The 10,555-nt window shown below is 48.7% G+C and overlaps 1 protein-coding gene across 1 annotated transcript in view; it reads right to left on the reverse strand.

Annotated features, from left to right (window-relative positions):
* Nucleotides 1–23: 23 nt before the first annotated feature.
* Nucleotides 24–10,555, reverse strand: part of GIT2 (G protein-coupled receptor kinase interacting ArfGAP 2) — a gene marked incomplete at its 5' end in the record, with an annotated part of 21,487 nt that continues 10,955 nt past the window's right edge. Inside the window, 6 exons of the mRNA XM_010132537.1 lie at nucleotides 24–465; nucleotides 1,230–1,293; nucleotides 5,806–5,988; nucleotides 6,103–6,185; nucleotides 8,761–8,850; nucleotides 10,212–10,460. Coding sequence (XP_010130839.1) covers nucleotides 253–465; nucleotides 1,230–1,293; nucleotides 5,806–5,988; nucleotides 6,103–6,185; nucleotides 8,761–8,850; nucleotides 10,212–10,460 — 882 coding nt within the window. The remainder of the gene's footprint in view (nucleotides 466–1,229; nucleotides 1,294–5,805; nucleotides 5,989–6,102; nucleotides 6,186–8,760; nucleotides 8,851–10,211; nucleotides 10,461–10,555) is intronic.

The raw sequence follows: 10,555 nt of genomic DNA on the forward strand, positions 1-10,555 counted from the left end.
GCTGGTACGTGATAGGGCTCAACAGCTATTGGCGACATGCTATTACCTGTAACTAAACTGGCAACACAGGCACGAAATAAGGCAGTGGGTTAAATTAATCATAAAATCATTAGAAAACATGCAAAAATAATACTGAGTTTAAAAAAAAAAGTTTCTTGCCCCTTTAGTTTTTCCTCATAAAAATGTGAACAGTTCCACACGGATATTTGAAATCCAACCTTTAAAAAGCCAAACCAGAGAGCCCGGCGTGGCTCAGTTGTTGTTCTCTTTGGTTGTGATGGTGACCAGCTGCTTCGCAGCCTTGGCGATGTCGTAGGCGCACTGGATGACCTGCTGCGTGACCAGCTGGATGTCTGTCGTGGGGCACGTCTCCACAGGCAGCGTTTTTTTGCACTCAGACTGGAGTCTGTAGGCACTAGATGTCAGCAGACGCAAAGAAGTCCTTACCAGCTCGGATTTGGGTTTCTGGGAAGGGAAAGCAGAAGCTGAATTAGACAGAGCAAAACCCTTTCAGGACGGCCGTTAGTTCTCGATGCTGCAGGAGACGTTCTAAGCCGTGGCTGTGGCAGTGATGTGGGGCAACGGCAGTTGAAAAAAGTTCCCAGAACATCTCCTCCCTCGTCTCAGGGCTGTTTGAAACGGCTGCCAGGCAGCACGGCTTCACTCTCTCATTTAGGAAATTCTACAAACATTCCAGTGCCATTCACTGCCGCTACCCAGCCCACGTCTGGCTGACAGCAGGGTAAAGCGTGTACAAGACCATTGGTTCAGGGGTGCACCACAGCGTTCGGAGTTTCCAGGCAGCTTTACAGAGGTAGAAAAGCCTTTACAAAAACTTAATCACGCAGATTTCGCTCCCTAAATCTGCTGTGAAGAAATGGATCACTTTGGCAGATGGATAACAGATCTAAATGTACCTGCAAGTAAGATACTCAAACAGAACCTTGGGGTGAGGAGTCCAGAAAAATCCCCAGGTACCCGCATGACTCCTCAAGCCAGATGCAAGTAGCCTCCGGTTTTGGAGGAACTGTGTGCAATTCTTAGAGACTGAAGTTCATGAGTCAAATTAAAGGCCCTTCAGCCCTTCCCAATGGCACACTGAGAAATACAGAGGTGCAGAATGCGACAAAGATGCCCGGGCGCTCCTCCCTACCCTTGGCTCTCGTGTGTCAGTGGCTGAAGAGAAATCTGCTGGTGAGGAATGAGGCCCAAACCACGTCAGTACTTACTTTTGGGAACAAGGCTGCCATTTCCGTCACTGCCACATGGATCCTCTCGGAGCACGGTATATAGCTGCAAAAAGATGCAGGTTGTTATTCACCACGTCCAGACTCCTTTCCTCGTCACTGTCACTGGCCGGTGGCTGTTATTCTAACAACGGAGGGACAAAAGCCCCGTACATGGCTCAAAGCAGCTTTGCAGGCTGCGCTGAAGGTGACTGAAGTGGCTGGTACAACAGACAGCACAGGGACCCTGAGCGTCAACTCAGCATTCCCCAGCATGAGCTTGTATGTGACTTCAGGAAACTGAAGTCACAAATTATATGAAATTATTTCTTAAGTTTTCACTACTCTTCGATCAAAGTCTGTTCGAAGGAATAACTGTCCACGGCTGTTCTCCCAGGAAAAGTTGTTCGGAATTACGGAAGTGTGTCTGTGAATATCAACTGCACGTTACTCCGCACACTCGCATGTCCCAAAGCACCTTTTCTTCCCTCAGTGCAGTGCTGATGGTCAAAAGTGGATTAAAACCCCCACCACTTTGTATGTGGGATCTGGGTAAGCGTAACTGGCTGCCGGTTTGGGGAACCCTCTGTCCGTGTTTTGAAAGAGCTCGCTCTCCAAAAGGCAAGAGACTATTAAAACCAGACTACCAGAAGTGTTTAAACTGCTGAGGATCTAAGCAGCTAAAAACATCCTGAAGAAAAGTTTAAAAAACAAGGTGTTTCAGTTGATTTTGTTTCAGAGTTGAAGTTTGGCCATCCCAACTCCTAAAAACAATCCAACAGCCAAGCGTTGGTATTTATCTCTCTACAGCCCTGAAGCAACGCGATTTTCCTGTGCTGCTTTTCCATGTCATCAGGTAGAAACCTTTAAAAAAAAAAAAAAAAACCAACACTTTGTGCCTAAGCTCAAAATACAGTAAACCCAAAAAAAAACTCTGCTAGAAGCTCTTGGCAGCCAGACCTGAAGCCCAGTTTCCACAAGCCTTTCACCCACGGGTTCTGAGCTGCACGGAGCGATGTCCGTAACAAACACAGGCCTCTCCGGGGGAAGCTCTAGTTTGTTGCAGAGACGCATGCTGAGGGTACGCCATGATCCCCTGGAGGTTTAGTTCCATCCCGGTGTCACTTCTCCATCAGCTGAGCCAGCACCACGCATTATTCCCTTTCTCATATCACAAATGGGAAGGTTATACCCCAGAGGACAGGGCATGGCAAACTTCCTGGCCAGAATTACACCTTGCTGCTCTGGTAAAGTTTAACCAAGGTAAAACATCACGTGGAGGTGACTTAAGAACACCAAGATGCCTTCTCAGATTAATTTATACACTGCAAACAGACAACATACAGCAGCGTACAGACACATGCAGCTCTGAACTACCGGCTACCTCCACCAGATGGGAGTTTTAGGCGAAGTGTTCTGTATTTCTGTTGAGTTTGTTAATAAAACAAAAGGTGGATTCCATTAGAGAGATTTCTCCTCTGATTTACAGACCAAAGCAGCCCTGTTCAAAACAGATCTTAACGCTGCTGTGAAGTGCTGGGTTAGCGTGGGCTGCTCAAAGGCTAGTTGCAAAAGTTTTATGCTTCAAAGACTCGGTTTTAGCATAAGTTAGTCAATGTGACTCAATCTTAAGCAAGAGAATCTCAAAATCACAAAGCAACAGCATTCAAGAAAAACATTCAGCATCTGCAGATGACGAGAGATCAGGCCCCTTTGAGCAACCCCCCGGCCCGTCGTTATCTGTGCAGTAGCATAGGTGCAAACCCAGGTCACTGCCAAAAGCACCGAGTGAGAAGCACCACACTGGGGTCACTTTGGCAATGCAGGAAAATGGCTTTAAGGAGTATTTCCATCGTCTCAAACCGCAGGAGTTCTTCCAGCTGAACTAAAAGTGGAGAGGAGCCTCCTCAGTTCATGGTAATTCCCTTTCTGCTGTTACAACCAATGTGCTCCCTGCAAGCCACACCAAGCAGCACCGTACCTCGTTAAAGAGCCCGTTTGCTGATTAAACCCTTCACTAATGAGGCAGAGAAAGCCCCAAGAATAACTCGAATGAAAGACCAGGACTAACGACATAGATTGCACAGCATGTTCTCTCTGTTAGCTGCAAAGTTTACAGCACGTCTGGGAGGAACGGTTTCATTTTATAGTGCAAACACTGGCAGTAAGCTCGTGAAATAAGCTGACACTCTGCGTTTACACACGTTCCAGAAAGACATCGGGAAGATACTTGGGTAGTGACAGCTTGGAAAAAAGAATCAATCCATCACGAGCAGTAAGCTGTGGTACCTCCTCCTCTGGTCCTGATACTGATCACTGGCAATAACTGGGGTCAGAACTCAGGCAGTTCTGTTCTAAAGAACATCTCACTGAAATTTCAGTTTGTTCAGGCATTAATAACCACTATCATGGTCAGGCTCGAAGATACTATATAAAGACACATAATTTTTCCTCAATTTGAGACACAAGTGTTCTCACTTGACGGTCCAGCTGTAAAAACAGCCAAGAGCTGAGCTGTCAGGTGGGACTGTCGCAGGCTGGGAGCTGCCAAACCTGCTCCTTCCGCAGGAGAGCACAGCAGCAGCACCACACACTGTGCTGTTGGTTGTCGTGATTTATCTCGATGGACAACAAACAGAATAGAGACAGGAGACTCTTTTACACTACAGGCAGATCCACACTGTGATTCTGTTCCCCAAGAAATCAATACCAGGAGCTCAACTGAACGGGTAATAGCATACGCAGGTCCGTGACTCTCTGTACGAGCCACCCGAAGCATTTCGTGCATGGCCTTCAACGACCCCTGGGCAGACAGCACGGGAGGGAAACAGGCGGCAGAAAGGAAGAGAAAGGACACTGTGCCTGGGAGGCAGGGACAGAGGCCAGAGTACCAGGAGGCTGGACCAGGCTGCCGGGTGGTCAGAGGCTGCAGGGGAACCTGTGGGTTGAGGCAGCCGGGGCTCGGTCTGAGCTTGAGCACAGCCACGTGCGCCAAGGGTCTACTGGGCCCGGTGAGCACAGGAAAAGGAACGAGGAAAGCGAGGAAGAAAAGGCAGAAGGTGTTTCGTTAATGGATGATATCCTTGCATCATTTTATTTCCAATTATCTACGCAGTGCATGGTTTTCATATAGGATGTTCCCAGCAGCACCTTGGAAGGCGTGTTACTATATCCCCGAGTATCTCCCTTTGTTCAGGAAGCAGAGATGGGTGGAACCAGCCCACTCCATCGCCTGCCCGCCCCAGGCTGCGCCGCTCTCAGCCCTCTGGACAAAGCCAGGGAACAGGAAAACAAAGAACAGCAGCTTCACAGTTCAGTTTTGCAGGATTACACTCATTTAGGGCTGGCAAACGCCCCGCTCCATGCACGGTATGGAAGAGGAACCAAAAAAGAACAGAACAGGTTGTTTAAACATCTACTTGATGTAACAGCGAAAGGCAGGTACGCTGCAGTTTTTCAATTTAAAAAAAACAATTCAAATACTGTAAACTTTTGTGATACACAAAAATCAAATTCCTTTAAAGCTTCTTTGAGAAGCGAGCAACGAGGGATTGCAGCCGAAAAGGTCACACACGAGGGCAACGTGCTCAGCACAAACACGTTAGAAGTCGCCGCTCGGTGTGAGAAGGAGAGGCTGCGCTCTGTCCCTTCTAAAAATAGACAAGGACAAGGAGGAAAAAACACAGACGTGGCCCCATTGTTGCGCACTTCTCTCAGCAAGGCAGGAAGCGAGGGCTTAGCCAGCCACTTCTCACCGGCACAGCCGGGCACAGAGCGTGGGCCAGGAGGTGGAATGGGAGACCTGAGCCAGCAGGTTTGGATCTTCTGGGGACTAAAGCTGTTCCTGACCCAAAACATGACTGTACCCAGGAGGACGTAACTTATTTACAGTCTCCTGCAGGAGCTCCACCACCTGATGACGGGGCAAGGACAGGGTCACTTCTCCGTGCTCATGGCTATTCCCAACATTAACTGTTCAGCCGGGGAGGCTCCCTGAGGACACTGAAGCTGTGTGCTGCTGGACGTGCTGAGCAGGCTCCCGCTTACCCAGCCACGTCTGTGTCTAACCCAAGAGTTCAAGACAGATTTTCTGGTGCATGGTCTGTACGAATACTGCAGCAGGAAAGCCAAGTTCTCCCTGCCTTCGCAAATTCTTCCTGAAACTAGACTTGGTTACACACCCTGCAGGGTGTGACAGTCCTTACCAAAGGACGCCGAGGTCTGGGGAGCCAAGAGAAACTTAGGCCAAGGTCTCTGCACCACGTTTGATTTCTATTTAAAACACTACTTGTTTTGCAGCAGGATTTCCGCAGTGCTTTGCTCCCTGGGCCAGCTGTGGGCAGGGCAGGCAGCAGCCAGAACCCACTCACAGGGGGCTGCACCAGCTTTTTGGATGGGAGCAGGTGTTCCCACCGCCTGTGCTGGTCGCTCATCCCTGCTCATCCAGGAACTACCACAGACCCATGTTTTGTAGGTGTGAAATCAGCATCTCCAGTGTTAACAGGGGGCGGTGGCGGTAATTCTGAGAACACCTGAAGAGTTTTCCTCAGCCGGAGCTTTTCTGTCCTTCATACCTTACCTGTCATGTTTGTTCTCTTGTGCTGCTCGCAGCAGCTCCTGAATGTTCTTAGTGATCTGCTCAGTTTTCCGAATTACATCTTCTGTACTGGGCAAACTGGAGCTGGGGGCTGTGTCAACATCTTCAGGGATGGATCCCTCCCCCTGCCAAATGACGCTCCTCTGCCGGCCCTTCCTGCCTGACCTGCAAAGGCACGAAGCAGAGGTCAGCCCTGTGGGACAGAGCTGGCTGCTCACACAGCGTCCCATCCTCTGGCAGTGCAGAGCTGTGCTGTCACCTCTGCACTGTGACACCTACCCGCTCTCCTCCAGCTCCAGAGGGGTGGTGGGGTTATCGTAGTCGCTCTCGGACACACTGCTCTGCTTCTCCAGCTTCGAGGCCTGCAACAAATACAGATCTACTTCAGCGTTGTGCAGGAAAGAGGAGCCCTGAGATGTGCCAGCACCACGTCCTGTGTATGTGGGCTCATTGTAGCACAACCACCGCTACCCTGGAGTCCGATGTGTGTCACCACCCTGTGCCAGGCTCCTGCAGTCAGCCTGTACTGAGGCCCTGGGCGCTGCAGGCACGGCACAGCCCTGCCAGACCCTGAACGAGCCCCACAGCGTGGGATGCCAAAACAAGAACCGCAGCCCAGCACAAGGTGGGAGGCTGAACCAAGAGAGGGAGGCCCACGGCAGAGCAGAGGCCAAATCAAGCACCAGGAGCTGCCCAGAGCAGAGGCACAGGAAGCCCACTGCAAAATGGGAACCCAAAACAATGATCACCATGCAGCCGCCTACTCTAGCCTTAAAAACTGCAAAGCTCATCAGAAGTGCCCACTACAGCTCGTCCATCTGCAAGGAGGGCACAACACCCCTCTACACACTGATCGAGTCTCTGCATTAGCCCCTGCCTTCGTGACAGCCCACTCACGTAACAGGGGCCTTCACGCTCCCCACCAAAGGACCAGCCTTGAAGCTCTACAGAAGCTCTGAAGTCAAGACGAGGGAATCTCAAGTGTCAGACTGTAAGGGACACCTTCAGTTTGCATCCCTGAACCATACCTTGAGAAATGATACTGCTACCTCGAGGACAAACCAAAATCGTGAGTAGGAACTAGGTTTTTGCTGGTTAAGCTCCAGCCTGTTGGTTAAGCACTCATCTAATGTTAAAAACGGCCACTCCTAACTCTGAAGCACCTAGAGTACAAACACTTTCCATCCATTTAACATTTCTCTGCACAAAAGGAAAAAACAAGTATTTTTTGCATGCTCACCTCTCAGAACAGCTAGTAAAGATCAACTGTAAGAGTGACGCTCTCTGAAGATACGAAAATATTATGTGTGGGGTCTGACCTCTCCCAGGAGTTTAGAGTCACTGCAACGCTTGCCCAAGAAACGGCATGAGACGGTGCTCATTTCATTGCAGTAACCACAGAGAAAGGCAGAGCAAAGAGAGAACTTTTCTTGAAAGATCTTTTCAACATCAGCTCTGTCGTACAAAGAAATACAAATACTCCTCTCTCAAGTTTACTCTCAGAAAGACTTGTTTTAACACAGAAATAAGCAAAGCCTAAATCTTGGACATGTGATACAACAAAATGGGTATTATTTTCTAAGAAATGAGACAAACATCTAGAAAGAGCCTAAAAGGCCTTGTATTGGTAGCTGCTTTGAAGTTAAAGAGGCCTGGTCAGAGTGAGACCTCGAAATGCCACTGACTCACTCTGATGATGGAGGGACTTTCTGCCAGCAGAGCAAGCTGGCAGGTCCGGCTGGTCAAACGCAGCCTCAGAGCTCTGGGAGGTTCATAGTCTGGGACACACTGAGCTGGACCTGCTTGGGATCTGTTACTTCAGCCACAACCTCTTCTCAGCCAGAAAGGGATGTTATTCGAGAGCTGCAAACACCACGTGCTTTTCCCTTCTTTGGAAGGTGTAACTTGCAATTAGTTCACAGGTCCCTAATAAAACAGCCTCTGAAGAAGCTGTCACGGGCAAACTGCCTGTCCAGCTACCTCACTGCTAAACGTGTCCTTTTGCAAGGCGGTATGTTGCGCTCACTTCTAGCAAATGATTTTAAGTAATACCGGATTTAAGTGTTCCACTACAAATTTAAAAGAAGTTGAAGGAGCTGGACAAGGCTTCTTCAGATAGCTAACAGCTACCATGAGGGCTCAGCAAAAGACGGAGTCTTTGGAATAACTTGAGCTTACAGAACGCACTGAACGTTTCATGGTAACGCAGCAGGTTTTTTTCCCCCTCGAGTCAGGACTGTAGCTAACAAAACCCTTAAGAACAAAGCTCTGTAGATCCTGATGGAACACCAACATAAGCTTCCTTTATGCACTTTGTGTCTTTAATCTTGCCCTGAAAGGAGTCTTGCTAAGAACAATTCCCATTCTGCCCGTGGAGGTCAGCAGAAAGCAGGGTAGCCGACACCGAATGAGGTGGTGGGCAACACAAACGGTTGCTTGGACGCTTAGAGAACTCGCTTCAAACCAACCCACGAACAGCGGTAAGGTAAAAGGTCAACTGGTACAGACTTGGACTGGTGCAAGCTGACAGCCCCCAGAGAAAGCAGCTTCAAAGCCAGGACCTGGCGAGCTTCATCCACCTCATGCAGTGCAGTTTAGTCAGGAGGAAGAGGTATATATCAGCTTATCGAGTACCAGCCAGCGCCTACCAAATTATTTTCCAAACAGCAACCAACCCGTCTTCTGGCTGTTTCAGGGTTACGCGGCTGAAGGAGTGACCTGGAGTGCATGGTGTTAAATGCTGGAGATTTTAGCCGTGGTGAAGGGAGAGAGAGGCGAGTGTCCACAGCGTGTGGCGGAAGACACGGAAAGTGGTGAAATACTGCTTCATGCAAGCATGAAGGCCAGCCAGCACGAAAGGGAGGAAGAGAGAGGCACAAGGCTTCCAGAGAGACTGCCACCTCCTCCGGTAAAAGACCAATGGGGAAGGTACTTAACCCTTCGTGTGCTTTCATCCCTTGACCAGGAAAGCGTGGAGGGGAAGGAAGGTAGAGATGAAGAGGAGGTCACAAACGCACTCCTCCCGATCTAAAAATGGGAAAGAAAAAAAAAAAAACAAAAACACTCGGGAAAACCAAAAAAACAAAACACAGATCAATTAACTGAAATAAAGGAGCATTCTTTAACCATGGAGATGGCATAAAGCAAGAATGACTGAGAATCTGGCTGAGCCTAAGTGGACTTAATTCTTTCAAAGTACAATTGACTTCATGTTAATTCTCATATTTATATTCCAGAGGTGCTAAATTCCACAGCAAATAAAATACATTCACCGTAACATCAAATTAACTGACTCCACATAACAAATCGAGGCTTCAGAACCTCTACTTCTCTCCAAATTTCAAACCAAAGGACCTTGGCAAACCACTGTCGTGTTTTCCAAACGCTGCCACATACAAAAGAACTCTGACTTCTCTTCCTGCTGGAACTGGTGTTGGATCAACATGTCAATAGAATTTAACATGAGCCAGGCTTCAGAGGTTGAAGTTCTAATTAATTTCAGTGAAGCTGGGGTGGGGGAAAACCCCCTTCCATTTCTGCACTGATTCCCCAGTTCACTCAGGTGTTGTCTTTGGGAGGACATGGAAAATTTGCCCTCCCTCAGACCAGGCAAAAATCTAGTTAACTGCCAAATATGTTTTAAAGGGCTTAATTGTTTATGTAGAAGGAAACACGAGATAGAGCTACCAACAGGGAAACATACTGAAACAAAGCCACCAACGTTAACTACGTGCCTAAACACCACTGACCCCTATTCCTGCCCAAGGGGCAATCTAGAGAGATGCAACAAAAATTCGCTTGAACAAGCACTGGATTGTGTTGGGTCACATACCCGGTCAGTGCAGAACCCCCTCTCTACTCTCAGCACATCACAGAGGAAACTACTCAACCAGCAGACTTTGTTCAGCTAACCAATCCTCAGCCTCCAGTTCCAAACTCAGAATAAATTGGTGGCCTAGAGAAAATGTAGCTGCCATTGTATTTTATTTGTAAAAGGTGGTTCTGAAGTTCCACCAACTGGCACCTGCCTGTGTACTCCAAGAAGGAAATCCGTGAACTTTACCAACCTTCTTGGAGTACTACTTGTTCCCCTCTCCTGGTTTTCAAACAGCCACACACTGATACTTGGCACATAGCCTGTGCTTAAGAGGGGGAGCTGAGCAGAAGCCACAAGCTCCAGTTTCCATATGCCATAATTGCTATAGCTTTAACTTTTCCACAACCTCAAGCTCCTGCAGACATGTTAATACAGCAAACATTAACAACTCCCCCAGTCCGAATCCACTCTGCAGCAGACGGCTGAGCAGGTTTGGTGAACGAGCGCAGCTGGAACAGACAGAAAAGCTGAACATGAGGAGAAACGCAGAAGCGCCAGCGGTTGTACTCACGTGTGGAGGGAAAGGCTGCAGTCTCGTCATGCTCTCTTCCGGGTACGTGACCTCCCCCATGGGGAGGTAGGGTTTCTGACCTGATCCCGTCTCGTACATGGACATGGGTCTGCTACCCCGTGCAGATGGTCGCCGCTTTAAAGAAGAACTGTTGGTAGGGTCTGTGTAGTCAGAACCACTTGGGACCTGATAGATATTGGTTGTAGCCTGTCTTCTGAGGGTGGTGTTCTCACTCTGCAGCGTTTGGAGCTGAAAGAAATGTTTAGCTGTGGGACTTTGTTGTTCTCACAGCAAGTGTCAAAACAAAGCGACTATGCAATACACACTTGTCAGCTGTACTGCTG

Source organism: Buceros rhinoceros, unplaced genomic scaffold (assembly GCF_000710305.1).
Source record: "Buceros rhinoceros silvestris isolate BGI_N320 unplaced genomic scaffold, ASM71030v1 scaffold20763, whole genome shotgun sequence".
Lineage (NCBI taxonomy): Eukaryota > Metazoa > Chordata > Aves > Bucerotiformes > Bucerotidae > Buceros > Buceros rhinoceros.